At 36.3% G+C, this 19,414-nt stretch overlaps 1 protein-coding gene across 1 annotated transcript in view; it reads left to right on the top strand.

Moving 5' to 3' along the window:
* LOC130222937 (LHFPL tetraspan subfamily member 3 protein) overlaps positions 1-17,786 on the top strand; it is a 58,810-nt gene extending 41,024 nt beyond the window's left edge. The window contains exons 2-4 of the mRNA XM_056455567.1: positions 11,185-11,415; positions 13,679-13,712; positions 17,182-17,786. Of these exons, the coding sequence (XP_056311542.1) occupies positions 11,185-11,415; positions 13,679-13,695 (248 nt within the window). The 3' untranslated portion in view covers positions 13,696-13,712; positions 17,182-17,786. The remainder of the gene's footprint in view (positions 1-11,184; positions 11,416-13,678; positions 13,713-17,181) is intronic.
* Positions 17,787-19,414: the final 1,628 nt, after the last annotated feature.

Here is a 19,414-nt window from a genome sequence, read left to right as displayed (position 1 = left end):
AAAGGTCATTGGTGATATTTAAACTTTATACTATGTTTTTGTGTGTATCAGTTTGAGAGATTTCACATTTTCAAACTGCTCATCGGACAAGTGAATGGTTTTTTTGATTTACCATGGACAAACTGAGGTTGATTTCTCTTTCTCTTTCTCTCTCTCTCTCTCTCTCTCTCTCTTCTTTTTTTACTTATATATCATTTATCCTTCACTGCAGGGAAAAACATCAAGCCAGCATTCTCAGAATGAAACACAAAACCCTTAGGCTCTACTCTATTCCTGCCTTGACAATACATTAAGCAGCAAACAACAGCAGCTTAGAAAGGACAGGGGAGACAGGGAGTCTTTCAACCTTGCATTATCTTCTCCTCTCTCCATCCATCTTATCATCCTTCATGCTTTTTTCTTCTTCCATTGGCTGGAATGTAAAGACATTTGCAAACAATTGCCAAGTCAAGCGATGTTAATGGAAGATGAACGAGGGAGACCCTTTTTCTATCCTTCACTGCAACTTTGCAAACAAATGCAGGGCTGTTTCCTTAAAAGCAGAGCTTGCCTAAAAGAAAATTCTGGCATTAAATACGCGTGCTATGTTTTTCCAAAAACTTTTGAGTTAAGATTTTTTTTTTCTTCCATGCAACAGAGAAGCAGATATTTCAGCCCACTTAAAAGTCTACAATATGAGGTGTGCACTTTATTCCAAGTCATCTAGTTCATTTAATCTAAGATTAACTATACACATGTATGCTATATTCACCTGCTGTTTCTGCTGTAGCTTTCAAATGTCATCCATGTTTGCATATTTTTATTTTTTAATAGCAGATTCAGTGGGATTAGAGCTAATCTGTGCATTTGTGTATTTATTATTTATTATCCACAACACCTGTGGATGTAACCGCAATCTGTGTATAATTTAACCATACACAGAATACACCCAATGGCCTTCAGGCAGGTATATTGCAGTCAGTATCCTGTACTGATCATTCACAAAGGAAAACTGAAACTACAACAACTGAAATTACAGCTTTAGAAGAAAACAAAGCAGTGATTTTAATAGGAGTTTTCTTCTTACTTTCATCACTTTTGCTTTTATTTCAGATTTTCTGTTGATTCGATTTGCTTAGTTGAGTTCTTTCTTATACTGATGGCACAACACTGAAAGACAATGTTGTATCAGTTCTGAATTAGCCAAAACTGTCAACTAATTAACCACAAATCTGTCAACTGGAAGCAACGCTGCAGAACACACTACAAAAATAAGCTGACAATCAATGACAGGTTGACGTTTTATGTGGTCTACTTTTACAGCATGCTCATGGTGTTTATTGGGAGTATTTTTGGTCACTTTATGAACCCACTGCGTTGGAAGGAGCAGCAGGAACATTCTTAAAAAAAAAATCTCCTTTTGTGTTCTACACTATTAAAAAGTAAGGTTGCCATCTATTGTTTCATGGGACCATACCAGTGCACAAAAATACTCATCACAGTAAAAGATGCCTCTATAGATGAATTTTTTTTCCACACTTAACCCTGCTAAACTTCAAAAGATTGTTTTGAGTTTGAATGGAAAAAAAAGTTAGAAAAGTCTGACAGTATACTGTTTTCGAACACTTCAACCCCCACACTGCAGTAGGTGGGCTTGTAAATGTGTCACACTGCTCTGGTGTACCACCTAACCACAACAACAATGGTGACTGTGAAAGAAGAACAGTTTCAGTTAGGGCTGGCTGATACTGCAAAAAAAAAAAAAAAAAAAAATAATAATAATCATGATGTCCTGTTTCTTATAATCCGGTATTGATAATTATTGAATATTTAACAATCCATTCAGGAACATTAAGATTTTTTGTTATTTAACCACTTTATTTTAATTTACCAACATAACTAAGGCAAATAGTTTTAACAGTCAAAAACATTTAAACAAAATATCTCATCTCTAAATAATATAATCTCTAAATAAATAATAAACTAAACATAAGTGTTAAAGAAACTCTTAATTTTGATAAATAAAATGCTACAAAGTGTGCAATGATAAAGGTAGATCAACACCTGTAAAGTGAATAATAATGATACAGTAAACCTTAAACTCTGTAAACAAAAAAAATTATGATAATCAAATCGGAGCTTTCAAGTAAAGGAACCAGCCATCGTTATTCAAATACATGCTGAACATTACAAATTGTGAAGTTGAATGACTATATTACCCCCCTATGCTAAAAACTCTATCAGATGGGGTGCTAGTGGCTGGGATGCACAATAAAAAGAAACCAAAAAGCTACTCTGGCAACATCCTCACATCCTTTTTTATTTACCACCTCCTCGCTGCTGCTACAGTATATGGCACTTATTTTCGCATGTGTTGTTACTCTGACCTGAAGTGACAAGAGTGCGCATGGATTCCTTCATCATTTTCTATGGCGTCTTGTCTCTTGTACCTATGCGACCATCAACAGTTTTCTCAGAGGATGACAAGTGGACAAACTTTTAGAAAAGTAAAAAGCACTGCAGTGTTTGGATGCGCTGTGTTTGTCTGAGGTAATTAGTCTGCCTTAACTGAAATGTATATATTCCATACAAAGTGAGAAGCAGATTGGTTAGTTCTACTTCCATGAATCGCAGTGCGTTTGTGGCATTTAGAAAAGTTTTAATTTAGAAAAACTTAGTTAGAAGTTTTTCAACTGAGTGTACCTGGAAAATGCATGCGTGTCATGTGCGTACCGCTTGCACACCATGTGCGCATCGTGCAAGTCGCACGCCTCCATTGGAAATGACAAACTTACACCCTAAGCTTATTGACACAGCTTCCAAGGTGCACGCTCAGCAGACACATTTTAATTAAACTATAGCGCTTCATACTGAAACTTCATACCAAATTTTTTTTTTTTATCGTTATTGACAATGGTGTTCAATAAATATCGATACTGATTTTGATCACCCAGCCCTTGTTTCAGTATGTTCAAACATCTTTCTCCAGCCTGTCGCACACCAGACATGAAGTGCCAAGTGACACTGATTAGTGCCACCAGTTTCCGTACACTCATAGAAAACTATATTTAGAACTTTAAAAAACACAACTTTAAAAAACTTGGCTTCTTGTCCGGTGTGTGACCCCCTTCAAGTCTTTAAATCTCTCTGTGGATATGAGATATGAATCACGACAAGAAAAGTTCTTTATCGACTATGTAATCACCACGGACCAATGATAGCTTACAACAGGAGTCACCGCCCTTGTTCCTGGAGAGCTAGAGTACCTTCCTGCGGATTTCAGTTGCAACCCTGACCAAACACACCTGTTTGTGATCATCAAATTCTGATTCAGGTCATAATTCATGTGTGTTTGACCAGGGTTGAAGCTGAATTCTGCAGGAACAGGGTTGGTGACACCTGGTTTAAAAGGTGTTTAGGAGCCAAAACAAACTCCCACAAAAAGTTTGCTTTGGTGAGTTGTTTTGAATTGACGAAACAAACTGAAAACTAACTTTGTTTTGGTTGGACTTTGTTAGAAAATTAGCATTTCATTCCATTCTTAGTCCAATTTAAAGTATATTGTGTTTCTTAATAAAAAGTGGTTCGAGAACTGCTCAATGAAAAGTTCTTTAGGAAACCCAAAGTGCTACTTCCGTGGCATCACTGCAAAATCACCCTTTTTAAGAGTGTACAGAAAAAAGTTATATGGGTTTGGAAGAACATGAAGGTGAGAAAATGATGAGAAAATGTAAATTTTTGGGTGAATACAAGTTCAGGACCACTTCTGAAAGGGACAGCTCCAGTAGTCAAGTGGCAGGTTGTATATTTTTAGCACCCGTGTTCTGGACAGCTCCTAATCCCCCCTGCAAGGAGGTTCATCAATAAATCGTTGGCTGAGATTACAGGATAGCATAAAAAATAGATATGCAGAGACGAGGAAAGACTAAAGGGGGAGAGGGGTATTACAAATGAATCCTTCCTTAAGGAAACACACATACTCCAACATGCAGAATTCTTCCTTTTTAACTGTGTTTATTTATAGCCTCTATCTACAAACACATCTCGGATGTGACACTCTCAGCATCTGCATTCAGAGCACTCTCACTGACCCAGATGCAGCATGAGTGCTTGCTGCCAGCAAAATCAAAGCCCTCACAATGCAACCGCAGTCTAATCTATTAGAAAGGAGCCAGCCATAGTACAGAACCACAAGGTTGGCTTTCCACAACCTATTCTGTGGGATTTTTTTACATAAAAATAAGAGAAAATGGGATGAAAACAACAACTTGTCTTTCACAAGATGGGTGAGATAAGGACAGCTCATTATCAGAGCTCAGCAGTGTGTGTCTTTTCGATAACATTGAAAGGTTTCGCTGAAGAGCTCCTCTTCATTAGTATACGTGTGTGGTGCAGTGCTGCAGGCTCTGGAGAGGAAGTGAAATGAGAGAAAATGCTGATGTTTTCTATTATTTATAAGCATTTCCAATGTAATGTGCGTGCGTGTGGTTGGTTTGAAAGCAATAACTTTGAAAACTTCCCTCCAGTTATGTCCCATAGTGACGTGAAAATCACGTTCAGTTTCTGAACAAATTTGTTAAGACTACTTTCATTTGTCGTTGGGCAAGACGATAAAGAATGCAAGAAATGCGATTGGTTGGCTTGGTAGGCGTGATGAGTTTGGGCAGGACGAGTGAAGTGAGGCCAGGGGCAAAAGTGTTTACAGTCTGTATGACCCTGTAATTGCTCAGACTTTTATTCCAGTATGTTGATGCATTTCCAACTGAAACATAGCATTAAGTAGGGGGCGGGGCTCTCTTTTGTGCCTCATTCTCTTATAGCAAACTAACTGTAAGAAGGGTGTGGTATGGAAGCCCTCGAGTAGACGTTAACAGATGGACTGCCACTCCAAAAACAGACTTTGAATGATAACCCACATGTTTTTTTTCAGTGGATAATTTTTTTCATTATACAGATTAATTATTTATAAATAAAAAAAAACAATGTGAGCTAGCAAGATAAACATTGTTAATGTTTGCTCCACTGCAGTGGAGCTCTGGATGGATACCTCTTTCTTCAAAGAATGAATGGGAGTTTGAGCTACAGCTACATTAGCATTGCAAGCATTTCTGATGTACACTCAAAACACTGGCAAAAACTGACAGTGGAACATAGAAACTCCACTGCCTACTAGCGTCTCAGAAGTGTCATTGAAGAGCAACGCTGACAGGATGCAGAACTTTAAAGGGCACCTATGATGAAAATCATATTTTGGGAGCTGTTTAGACAGAACTGTGTGTAGGTATAGTGTGTCCACAGTCATATTGGGGTGATATAAACACAATAAGTCTCTTTCCTGATGTAAAAAAAATTCCTTATGTTAAAATAGAATCCAAATGCCTCCAATTGTGAGGCCCACCTCAACATGACGTAGGAAAGCGGTCCCCTCGCCCACCGAATTGATTGAGAGCTGCATATTAACGTCTCCATAGTAACGTGTAGTCATATCAACAAGCCAAAACAAGTGTCATCAATCATCATCAAATGTGATCAAGGATGAGTTTTACAAGTCTAAAACGTTTTTAAAACAGTGCATATTTGTAAAGAATTGCAGCAATTTTACCGTCTTTATTAGCACATTTATTATCCCGCTTTGTGGACGTTAAATCAGGTTTATTTTGTACATTAAAGTAACAGATGTCCATACAGCAGTGGATATTAACGTGTATCCGGTCACATTTGCCATGCAAAAACATTGCATGTTTTGTGTGTGCGCTGCTTGTGTCTGTCTGTGTGTGTCTGTGTGCGCGCATACGTGAACTTTGTGTGTGACTCATCGTTGCAACTCCACAACAAATACATCAAATACTCATTGGGAACGTTCTTACTATGGTATTTCTCACAAACTTTACGTGAGATCTCATGTCTGTCACTGTGCTGTTTATCTGACGCAGCCGAGGTGGAGACAGGCATGTGGGAACGGTGGACAGGGAGAAGTAGCATTAAGGCACAGGGCCACAAAAACATCTATACGGTGTTCAGAGCAAAAAAATCCAATATTCTGAAAGGTATAATAAATTATCTGATGGGTGTTTGGAGCTGAAACTTTACAGACACATTCTGGAGACACAGAAGACTTATCTTAAATCTTGAAAAAGGGGTAAAATAGGTGCCCTTTAAATGCTAACAATGGCAGCAGCTGCATACATACAACAATCATTCAATGCTCAAGTATAACTCTATCTTTACTATCCGCACCAACTTGATTTCACATTTCATTTCTTTATGGGCTATGTGTGAACACATGCACAGATCCTAGAATATTATGAGTAAATTTTACATAATCTCAGTGTGTAATACCTCCAGGATTTTTTTGATTCCACAATCACTGAATTTATTTCATTATTTTTTTTTTAACTGCCACTGATTTCCTACATGTTTTGAGCAGTCAGCACACCATTCAAAATGCCGACCTGCCACAGAGCCCATCTGCAGTTTTACATTCAAAAACATTATAGTACTTGCGAATAAAATATGCTTGTCCAGTGTGCAAAGCCTTGATATAAATGTTGTCATAAGCATAGTCTTCTTCATCTCTCTAAAATCTATATTTTCACAGCAAACAACAAAAGAAATGCTGCAATTTTGTATCTGCAATTTTAGTCAAATCAGAATTTTTTGAGTTGTTATATGGATATATGGTGTGGATATATAATGAAAACCTGCCTAGTTACACCAGGTAAAACACTTATGCAGGAAGACCAGTTCTACAAGCGACAGCTTTAGTTGGGCTGTCAAAAACAGCCCCAAGAGAAAACCTGTGAACTCTCCAGAGTCACTGCAGTGTAAATAAGCTGTGGGCTCAGGGATGTGGGTGACTGGCTCTCAGCTTTAATGTGATTACTATTAGCCCGCTGATGGCTATTAGTATAATGATGATGAATGTCTTCTGAAGTTTCACTTATTAGACACACGAACCAAGAGATTAAATTGAAAGATGGAAGGACAGAGATATAGGAGTCTTTTTGGGTGGCTTTTCATTTCACTAGCTATTTTGTGACACAGCAAAATGTGTGACAAAGACAAACAGGCGATGTGTTAATCATGCCTGATTCCTTTGGCAGCATCCATATGTGGGCTATTCATCCTACTCGCACTCCTTTAACTTTCTCTTTTCTGTCTCAACTTTTTCTCTGACTGTGCTAAATCAGTCCTCCTTAGTTTGTTTAACCAATAATTAAATGCAGTCAAGTTTTAAGTTGTGGGTTCGAAAGTCAAAATAACTGCATAAGGGATTTTGATCCGAATAAACCGTTTTGCTTTTGCACTCTCTCTCAGTTGATTGTAATATTCACACTGATAATCCAGAAATCAATGCTGCAAAAGAACTTATGACTGTTTTAACACATTTGATCTGAATCAGCATGTTCAATGACCCACACAATCGTGGACACACTTTTGGGTCTACTTATAAGTAAGGGTTTACACATTTCATCGACTGTTCTGATCTGATCATTTCTGTATTTTCTTTGATATATTGATCACTCCAGCTACTGAAGACAGATCTGTCCCTGTCAGAAAGAGATGCATAAATGAGAACACTAGTGAGCAGTTTATGAAGGCCATATCGCTAACACCAAGGTCAACAGCAGTTCAATTGATAAAAAAACAATGCAGAAAAGCTGAGCGTATGTGGAGGAAGACGAAATTAGTAGTCCATTATAATATCTATAAAGACAGTGCTTTTAATGTGGAACTAAACACTGCTAGGCAGACTTTCTTTTCAAGCCTTATAAACAGCAATCTAGATAACACCCGCATCCTCTTTGCAACGGTAGAGAGACTTATATTTTTAAGATTGCTTGATCTCAGTGCTGCATTTGACACTGTCAATCACAGCATACTTCTGGATAGGCAAACTGGGTTGGGCTGTCTGGGATGGTTCTTAAATGGTTCAGATCTTACCTTGAAGGGAGAGGTTACTATGTCAGTACAGATGACCGTAGGTCAAGGTGGACACCCATGACATGTGGAGTCCCACAAGGCTCAATTCTGGCACCTCTCCTGTTCAACATTTATATGCTCCCTCTGAGCCAAATAATGAGACAGAACCAAATTTCCTACCACAGCTATGCTGATGACACTCAGATCTACATAGCCTTACTGCCTAATGACTACAGCCCTATTGACAACCTCTGCCAATGCATTAATAAAATTAACAATTAGATGTGCCAAAACTTTCTTCAGTTAAACAAAGAGAAAACTGATGAGGTGAGATGAGGTTCTCAAGGTGAATGCATACCTTAGCTCTAAGGGTTAAACAACAACAACAAAAAAGATCAAGAATCTGGGTGTGATTCTGGAGTCAGATCTGAGTTTCAATAGTCATGTCAAAGCAGTAAATCAGCATACTATCATCTCAAAAACATTGCAAGAATCAGATGCTTTGTTTCCAGTGAAGACTTAGAGAAACTTGTTCATGCTTTTATGAGCAGCAAGAACAGCAGGGTGGATTACTGTAATGGCCTCCTCACTGGCCTTACCAAAAAGACAGTCAGACAGTTGCAGCTCATCCAGAACGCTGGGGCCAGGATTCTGACCAGAACCAGGAAATCAGGGCACATCACACCTGTCCTCAGGTCTTTACACTGGCTCCCAGTTACATTCAGAAAAGATTTTAAAGTACAAACCAAAACAGATCGCTCAGATCTTTAGGATCATATAAACTAGAAATTCTAAGAGTTCAGTCAATGCAAGGTGAATTGGCTCTCAGCTACTACGCCTCCCACTGCTGGAATCAGCTTCCAGAAATGATCAGATGTGCTCCTTTGGGCATGTTCAAATCGAGACTGCAAACACATCTGTTTAGCTGTGCCTTTACTGAATTAGCCCTTTGCTATGTCCGACAGATCGCAATAGTATGTCTTTCTTTTCTTTTTCATTTTTTAGAACCTGTTTTAACACATTTTAATCTGTTAAGAATTTTTATTATTTGTTTTTATTTTCTCATACTTTTCTCATACTTTTTACTTTTTTTCTCAACTCCTTTATTCCTGTTTATGTAAAGCACTTTGAATTGCCACTATGTATGAAATGTGGTATATAAATAAACTTGCCTTGCCATTGTCTTTGGAATATGATCCTAGCAAGCATGTTTTGTTTAAAAGTATCCAAGCAGAGATGCCTTGACCAAAACAAGGCTCAATTTTAGCAGCCAGCGGAAACCAAATAATAGATGTCTAAGAATAGCCCAAAACTAAACTAGTCATCAAATACACAGGAATGAAAGACTACACATCTGAAGTCTGTCTAAACTGTCTCAAGTTTTGGGCTATTCTTAAACATCTGTTAAATTTTCCTTGTCAAATTTAACCTTGTTTTAGCCAAGCCGTCTACGTTTAGACATCTATTAAACACAAAACTGCTTGGTGGGGATACATGGTATAGTCAGATAATTTTTTGCTGAATTTATTAAACATAAACTTTGTAAAAATCATGTTGAAGAATGGGGGTTCACCCAAATAAAGTCTGCCTGTTCTGGAGAAGAGAGCCCCCTTGGTAAAACTCAAGTTGGGGGTCCCTCTTTGCCAGTGCATCACAAAAAGAACATGCAAGCAGAACCAGTATTCATTTACAGTAAATTAAACTATTACATTAGTAGAAAGAATAATGGGGTTAAAATAGAAATTTTCCTCATGTAACTACAACATTCATATCTGAAAAGTATTTTCTCTGCACAACCTTAACGTGTGTGTTGACATTATTCCATTATTCTGCATCTGCAGAACACTATCAGCGCATCAAAACTAACACATGCTGTATTCCCCTTTAATAGAACAATGTCATCTATTTACCCTGATTTGGCTCTGTCTGATACTCCTGAAATATGCTCTTTTGCAGCCTCAATTGATCACGGATTATGTAGGTGCCCACAATTGCTGCTGATCTGAGATCAGAAATGCTTGTCCTTTGAATTATGTGGAAGTGAAATAAACCTCCTGAACTGTAACAAACTGTAAATAGACAAGTGTTCCCAGCACTGATCTAGGTTGCATTTCAATAGTGTACATTTTTCCCAAATAAGCAATGCCTTCAGATGAAGCCCTGGAACAGAGTCGGTTTTGGTCTGTCTGAAATCCCATACTGGCTGAGTAGGTAATCCCAATGTTAACTTATTTGTTAAATCAGTATGAATGAAGAGAATGAAAAGAGTTCAGACATACTACATCAACCATGTTGTCATTATCAAATGGCCTACCTGAGTGAGTTACATCACTGCACTGCAATTTACAAACCCTCTTTAGTTCCCTCATGGGATAGTAAAGTGTACATTAGATTCAGAATCTAAGTGAAAGTTGTGGGTCATGCAAGCATGTCTCGCTAACTGTTTTTCAAATGCTATGAATTCAGACTTACAACTCATCTCACATACTATTTTTCACATAATATAATTGAGTTTAACTTGGTCAGGTCAAAAGTTACCAATTTAGATGCTGGAATACCCCCAACTCTGCACCCTAATCTCTTAATAAAACACAGCTGATCGCACCAACTCATCAGCTTGTTAGTAGGGATTTCCAAATCTAAAATAGTTAAAAAAAAAAAGAGACCTCAAAATGAGGGTATGCCAAGACCAGTTTTGGGACTACATCAATCAGTGTTTGATGTAGAGAATTGCTGTGTGTGGTAAGACTTTTAGCATTATAGGGCACAATGAATCAGACAATTGCACTATAAAATGGGTAAAAAAAAAAAAAGGATTTGCATTGATGGAAGGAGACAATCAGGACTTGAGGGCCCAAAATATGATGAAAACTTAGAAGTAGGGCTTCTTTTTTGCCTGTAAGCAACCACTATAACAGTTTTTTACACTGACAAACATCACAGAAAAATCTAGTTACTTTTGCAATTTCATTTGGTGGGAAAGTGTTGCAAAAATCACTCCTGACAGCTTCTAACAGAGCTTGAGTTTTGTGCGTATGAGAATATAAATTGGGGGCTCGTCCGGTATCACCAGTGCCTCTCCACTCATTCATCTTTGCTGTCAGACATGTCATAATCGAACAAACGAAACTGCCACGTCTTTTTCACTGGAGCTCATTTTGCTCCTCAGCTTACGCTCTAGAACTGCCATCTATCATATCGCAGGAGCCCAGTAATGCATTCTGCTGTTGATTAAATCCATAGACCTTTTCTTACCGAACAACTTCCTGCTTTCTCTCTCAGGTACGTGTCTGGTGTTGGGCTGTATGATATATCCTGATGGCTGGGATGCTGATGAGGTGAAGAGGATGTGCGGAGAAGGGACGGACAAATACACTATCGGAGCATGCTCAGTGCGCTGGGCGTACATCCTGGCCATTATGGGCATCCTGGACGCCCTCATCCTATCTTTCCTGGCCTTCGTGCTGGGCAACAGACAGGATGGACTCATGTCCGAGGAGCTGCTGGGAGACAGTAAGAGCAATGTTTTACTTATTTAAAGGGTGCAAGGGCATAGATTTGCTTTTGATATTGGTATGAACATTTCTTTAACTTTTTATTTAAAATGTAGAGTTAAATGAATGTCTGACAAAAAGGTAGTTTAATAAAGACTTCCATTTACTGAGGGCTTATTTCTTATTTTCACTTTAAGTAAAAAGATGACTTTACATGTCCATGTTCTTTTCCTTCTCTAAGCGTACAAACAGAGCAGCACATGTTTAATTTGCTCTTAAAAAAAAAAAAACTTAAATAAATAAATCAAATATACTTTGACAAGGAATGAATGCAGATTTCTGGAAAGGGGGAGGCTTATGACACAATAACCGTTTTATCTCGATTGTTGTTTTTTCATAATCGTCATGGAGGTCAAAATCAAAACAAATTTTTCATTAATTGCACATTGCACATGGTTACTATTATGGTGGACTTGTAGCGAACTTGACTTCGAGTGACTGACACTTTTCTTTAAAATGTAACTGCTTATGTCTCAGCTGAGTCTTGCACAGTAAGCCTGACTGGAAAATTTCGACAAAGCATTATTTTATTTTGGAGGCCATTAAATTATTGGTGGTGACATTTTAATAATCTGTGGATATTGGTGGGGACACGTTCCTTCCGTCCATGCTAATTCTACACCCTTGAAAGTGTGGTTATTGTACATTTCATCATGTCTCAATGGACAATTTTCCTACCATGACAAATAGGGCTGCAAAATATCGTTTCTGCATTGATATTGCAACGTGATCATTCACAATAGTCACGTTGCGAGTATATGCAATTTTAAGTCTGGATTATAATTGACTATTTCGCAAGTGTTTTTTGAGGCCTGTTACTGTGTGAGGGTTATAAAAGCATTCAGGCATGAGAAACTGAATCGTTTGTAACTTTGAAAACTTAATAATGATTAATTGTATTGAATTGTTCAGAAAATAAAGACCATGAGGCAAAATACTGTTAATTTTATTGGTATCTTTTTCTTTATTGAAATTACAGTATCGATGCTTGTAGATTGTTTCTTATATCTTATGCAAATACACTCCCCTACAGAATCATCCCAATCAATCCAAAATTATAAGTTCTTTCCAAATAGTTATTCAACACATCTAGTAAAATTGTATTCCTAACGCAATATATATCGCAGAATAAAAAAAATATTGCAATGTTGATTTTTCCAATATTATGCAGCCCTAATGACAAATATACTTGTTTGCATTGCACATATATTGAAGTCAAAGTGAAGTACCATCTTTACAGATTGAAAGAACGTTGAACAAAATCTGTTCCCATTCTGAAACAAAATAAAAATGAATTATTATAATAATAGAAATGGAAGAATTACAAACTAGATTCTCCATTTCTCCCTATAAATGTTCGGACACATCGTTTTTAAGCACGCAGCTGTTGTGCCAGTCAGTCCAGTTCATTCATTACGAGCCAGCTAGAGGCAGACAGATCGAGCAAGGACAGACCAGAAAATAAAACAAAATCATGCTCATTATTGATAATTAATCAGATGATGAAGCAGTGAAAATAAATGAGATATTAGAAGGAATGAGTATGAAGTGAAAAATAGCAAATGAAGTACAGATAGGAAGGTAGAATTTACCATGAACTGGGGTTAATGGAAACCTGGGGCTCTAGACCCAGCCATGAATTACTAATGACTGTTTACACAGCTTGCTGTCAGCCTGTCCATATTAATCACAGGCACAGCATCAGCTGGAACCCATGCTGTGCTGAACAGAACACCTGGAACCAAATGCTATTTATGGATATTAGCTATGAAATGCTTTATAATGGAGTTGAAGCAAAGAAAGAGCTCTACTTCCTGGAAGTCCTGGATGAAGGGTCACTTGTAGGGATATAAAGGTTTTGCATAAAACCGATGAGCTGCACACTGCTACTGGTGATTTAGGATGTTTGTATAATGATGAATGAGCAATTTGCTTCGCCTTCATGCTTCTGCTGAATTTGTTATGGTATGTTTTTTTGGTGGCAGATGATGGTGTTGGTGCCATCTAGTGGATATTACTTGTTTTTTTTTTATCCAAACTGGATAGATGTATAAAAATAACAAACAAAAGGACTTTTTATTGTATATGTATCAACATTGACAGCTGTTAGTAGCTAATTTTTTTTTCTGCGCACTTTAAAAAAATTACTTTATGGATGAATGTAGTATTTTGTTTTATTATTTACTTTTCATGTCCTTTTCTTCTTTATTTCCTATCAACAGAAAGTGGAAACGCATAGATGCCAGATACACTCAGGTGAGTCTTTACATTGAAAACACAAAACTCTTTTCTTTGTTGATGTACATACCTTTGAAAAACAGGACGCTGTACATTTTGCGCTGTACACTTTTTTTAACCTCATTTATGAATTTCCAGCATTTACTAAACTGTTAGTCCTAAATTAGTAATTAGTTATTAATTAGTCATCCCCATGTCGTTCCAAACCACTGAGACCTAGGAACACTGATTACGATATTTTAGATTAAATCTGAGAGCTCTCTCATACTTCATAAACATCACTAAGTACGTTTACATGGACACCAATACTCCGATTTTAATACGATTAAGACAATACTCTGATTAAGAGTCTACTATGTAAACAGAGATTTTTGATTAATTTAATCTGGTTAAGGTCATAATTGAACTAAACAGAAATGGAATTAAGACATGTGGAGTATGCCGATTTTAGTCACATTATTGTTGGGCAGTACAGACATTTTTTTTCCCGCAAAATCCCGGATTTTTGCCGCATTTTGTGACATGATAGTCTATACACACACAGCTGTTTAACACTATTCTCTGCACCTACTGAGTCAGTGAAGGACCACAGACACCTGCATCGCGAAATGCAGAGTTTTTTTCCCCATATGGCATGCGGGAATCAAATTCCATTAAGACAACACTCTTCCAGCAGTTCATACTCACATCCAATATTTCGTTTGTCACGGTGGGCAAGCATGAAATGTTCCTGAATGAAAGTGAAAGTGCCAAACTGCAGTTAAAGATTAAAATTAAACACCAGAAATTACATGAAACTCCAGAGGAAATGTGGAAAGCGTGGTGGCACAATGATGTTAATCGAATTATGTGCTATAATATGTAAAACAGGATCATGAAAGGAACATTCAAAAAGCAACTCAATTAAAGCCCTAATCATATTATTTTCTCATTCAGATTAAGGAAAATAATTTGACTACTGATGTCCAAGTAAACGTGGTCACTGTTCAAAAGCATCCTCAAAACAAATTGCATGCCTTCAGTGGTTCAATTGAAATATTAACAAGCTACAAGACAAAAATAAATTTAAAATCAACAGTTTCTTCTCCTTTGTGTCAGTATAGGGTGCGTATGTATACCCCTTTCTCTTGGATTCCTGTACAAAGCACAGGCACATCCAAGGTAATGATCTAGCGCAATATCTGAACATGCACCCTAAACTGACACTGAGAATGAGAAACTGTTGAATAAAGTTTTTTTTTTTTTTTATGTGCACACAAAGGTTGCTTGATTATGTTCTGAGTGAACCACTGAAGGTATAGAGTCTGTTTTGAGAATGAGGATTTTACTGGAGGATGAGAGAGCTCTTGATTTCACCTTAAATATCTTTTGTTCTGAAGATGAGTGAAGCTCTCAGGGGTTTAGAAACAACATGAGGGTGAGTAATTAGTGACATAATTTTCATTTTTAGACAAACTATCACTTAAATTGCCACTAAAGGCATTAAATAAATAATTAAATAAGTATTTCAATATACACAAGAATGGTGTTTTGTAGCTCTTGCGAAGACACAGCATCACCAGAGCTTAAGGTTTGACTTTTAACACTTATGTTGACTTATATAAATCTACTCACTGGCAAATTTATTAAGTAAACTTGTTCAACTTGACTGCTTGCTAATGCAAATATCTAATCGCTAGCAAATCAACAAGTTAGTTCAGGCATGTAGACATGGTCAAGAAGATCTGCTGAAGATCAAACCTTTGAGTGCCATTTACTTAAATTATAGAGAGGGGTCTGGCTGCAGACTCGAGTTGCATTCAGTGTTTTTAATGCACTCACCTAACCCCACCCCGACCACTACCCCTCACAGTGATGTCACTAGCTCCATTGAGTGTATCGTGTCTGGCGTTTTTTACAAAAAGTTGTAAAAAATGATAAATCAATTTAGATTAAAGGCACTTAAAAAGTCTTACAAAATAAATAAATTTATAGAAATTTAATCTGTGAATATTAGGATGCTGTGTCATTTATGAAATCCATAAAATCCTGATTTGACATTGCGCTGCTTTGCTTACTGCAGTAACTAAAGAAACTCCATTATTCCTGCTGGTATAGGTGCCACCTGCTGGATTAGCATTCTTATTCAGTATATAAACAATGTATTTGTTGAGGATTAGTTTCTTACAGTTAGTATTAAGTAAATATACTGTAAATTAAAAATTTACCAGTCGAAACCTAAAGTGGCGATGAGACCTTAAAGTGTATAGAAAGAGTGTTATAAAAGGTTTTCAAAGGTATTGAATTTCTCTCTGAGCGATGCAATCCCAGCATGCATCATGAAGGCTGCATCCAACAAAAAAATTTATCCTGTAAAAGAATTATTTGAACGGTTTGAAGTGGATAGGGAAAACTCTTGCGATTTTTGTGGTAATGTTAAAGAATCTGGTACTCATCTGTTTTTTCAATGTGTATTCTCAAGATCATTTTGGATTGATTTTTCTAACTTTATTTCAAGGACATTTGGTACACTAATACAAATTGAATTATATTATGTCATATTTGCTGTAGTACAAGATAGAATTGATTCCAAAATTGATTTCTCTTCTTTTTAATTCTTTTATAACACATTTTATCAGCTTTTATTTTATTTTATTTTTATTCTTACCATTTTATGTTTGTTTTATTTCTCTTATAATTGTTTCTCTTTTATTCCTGTTTATGTAAAGCACTTTGAATTGCCACTGTGTATGAAATGTGCTATATAAATAAACTTGCCTTGCCTTGCCTTGCCAAAAGTACATCTATTTTCTTAAATAGATAGTAATATGGTATGGAAAATACCATATACATGTCAAGAAATTGCCAAGCCAAATTGTGAACACTTATAAAGGAGATTAAACAATATGGTACTACACTATATAACATTAGAAACAGAAAAGCTAAAAAAAAATACATTAAGCATTATGTATATTTCATTTGATTAAATCAATGTTTTTTATTATAATAATTATTATTATCTTACCTATCTATTTATTTTACCCCTTGCATTTGTTTATACTTTGATTGTATAACTAATATAATTTCTCTTATTTTTATTTTGTTTGATTTGTTCATGGTTACACTTTATTTTGATGGTCCATTTGAGTATTAGTAGACTGTCTGCTTAATATCTGCTGATACTGCTCCTTCAACAGACATTTAACTGACTATAACTTTAAATTTGCAAGTACATGTCAACTTACACCAACCCCAACCTAACAGTCTACTTATAATCTAATGAGAATTAGTTGGCATGTAGACGCAATGTAACTTATATTCAACAAACGGACCATTAAAACAAAGTGTGACCTTGTTCATAATTGTTGTGAGATGTATAATCTTGTACTAAGTTTGTACATATTTACAATTTTAAAAATCTGCATCCAGATAATATTAAAATTATATCAATTTAAGCTTCAATGTGTACATTTATTCACAGTAAATCATCCCCTTTATCTGTTTCCAGGTGTTTCTGTCTTGTTTAAGGAAAATCATTATGTGAAATCACAATCCAGCTTTACCCATCATCCTGAGGGCAGGAAGCCTGACTGCAACAGTTTGGGGGGAAAAAAAACATTTCAGCAAAGGATGCGAACAGGGTGAATGGAGTTTGGAACGCACTGCTTTTCTCTTTATATCCCCACTTTTCACTTCACTATCTGGAATTGCTTCTCAACAAATCCCTACCCTAGTTTATTTACCGTGTTCTGTGCTACTAACATGATAGGGCAGCTAATGCACCGTTTAGAAGCAACTTTGACTGAATGTTATTTCATTTTATGTTCTGTCCTCTTCTTCGGGCCTGCATTATAATAATGTTAATATTTTGGGATTTAGAATTACTGTATAACACTGTTCTATTTGACTGGATTCTCCAAATATACTAACATAGAAGGAAACGCTGAAAGCTTTGAATCCTGGGATGTACAAACTGCGACATAGAGACATTTCAGGCCTGTAGAAACAAAACAAAAAACGGCAAAGAGAGACACTCAATCCACTGAGAGCCAATTAAGATGTAAGTGATCATTTATCGGGTTTCAAATGTACACTTATTTCACCACGACACAATTGTTGAGAAGGTAAACAGAAGGCAAGAGTTCACTGTTAATATACTTTAAAAATAAGTGTCAAAATTAGGGGCAGGCGTCTCTGCCATTAGTATTTGTGCACAAGCCAAGTATATACAGAAGTAGGAGAGTGTTTTAAGTATTATGTATTGAGTGTACATGTTAAATTTCTGTATGTCTCTAATTCGATATTTACTTCTCGGCAGTGTTGGTGCTGTATAGTTATGTGTGCCATAATTATGATGTTCTCAGCTGGTACCGTTTCGTACACTTGGTATAGTCATTCTGTCCCAACAAGATGGACTAGAATCACCAATCAAAAAATGAAAAACGTGGATGTGGTCTCATGAACAAACGCCCACAGGAAATGACATCACTGTGTACTTAGTGGCATTTCCTCCCTTTTTGGACAGCTGAAGAGTTTGAACGACGCTGGAAAGAAAAAAAAATGTTTGGCTTTATTTATTGGCTGTCTGTCTCGTCAGATGATGTTGTATGTAGATGATGATGTAAATACACCATTAAAATGTATTAGTTAATCAAGACAATTCACCAACATTAATGAATAAAGGTTTTACCTCTACTGACTACAATAAAGATATTTCATTCTGGACACTGGCTAAAGAACAAGTCTTCACATTTGTCTTGATTTCACCTGCTATTAACATTCATTGAAATGCGTCTCGGGAACACTTGTGTCTCATTTCGTCTATTTCATCATGCTCTTTATCAGGGGTGTCCAAAGTCTTTCATATAAAGGGCCAAAACCCAAATATCATTGAGAGCTGTGGGCCGATGGTAAATATACCAAACTATATTACTTTAAAGTTGCCATGGGTAACTTCCTCATTTATTTTATAATGTTTCAAAATAAATAAACACATTATTTCAGATTAACTAACGCAGTATAACGTTTAAAATGATTCAATCATTATATAATGCCTAAAGTTCAATGCTGAATACACTAGTCAAGCAGAATCTGCCTTTGCCTTCATTTGCCCAGCAAAATCTCTGCATTGTCCTCTATTCATCAGGTGACAGTATGTACATTTAAACTAAATCTGATTAAATTACAATATTTAATTGACACATTTAATTTCAGTTTTTTAATAAAACATACAAACAAAAGGTTACATTAGATTTAAGTGACAATCTCTAAACCAGAGATGCCCCAAACTAGGGCCTGCGGGCCAAAGTTGGCCCAGGATTACCTTTTGATATGGCCATCCATCCCGTCTGAGAAGAGAGGGAGAATGATGGGGAATTTTGGGGAGATTAAGGTTTGTTTTTTTAACTGTTAAGCTACAAAAAAAGCAAACTGGAATTAAATGTTGTGAATGAATCAGATTAAAAAATAAATAAACACAGTCACTTGATGGATAGCGGACATTGCAGAAGACATCAGCAAGCAAATCAAGGTAAAGTGTATTTTTTATCATTATAAATGGGATTGTTCATGTTGTTTATTGTAAAATGTTCATTATAAAATGTAGAAAAATGTATAATTATTAATACAATTAAAGTATTTCAAATGAAATAAACTATGGTATTAGTTAAATTATATAAGGAATTAATAATAAATTAGGAAATTACATTGACAAATTTACAGTTTGGTTTATTTACCTCTGG

Source organism: Danio aesculapii, chromosome 4 (genome assembly GCF_903798145.1).
Source record: "Danio aesculapii chromosome 4, fDanAes4.1, whole genome shotgun sequence".
NCBI lineage: Eukaryota > Metazoa > Chordata > Actinopteri > Cypriniformes > Danionidae > Danio > Danio aesculapii.
Note: the sequence above shows the minus strand (reverse complement) of the source record. Positions and strands in the feature narration are given on the sequence as shown.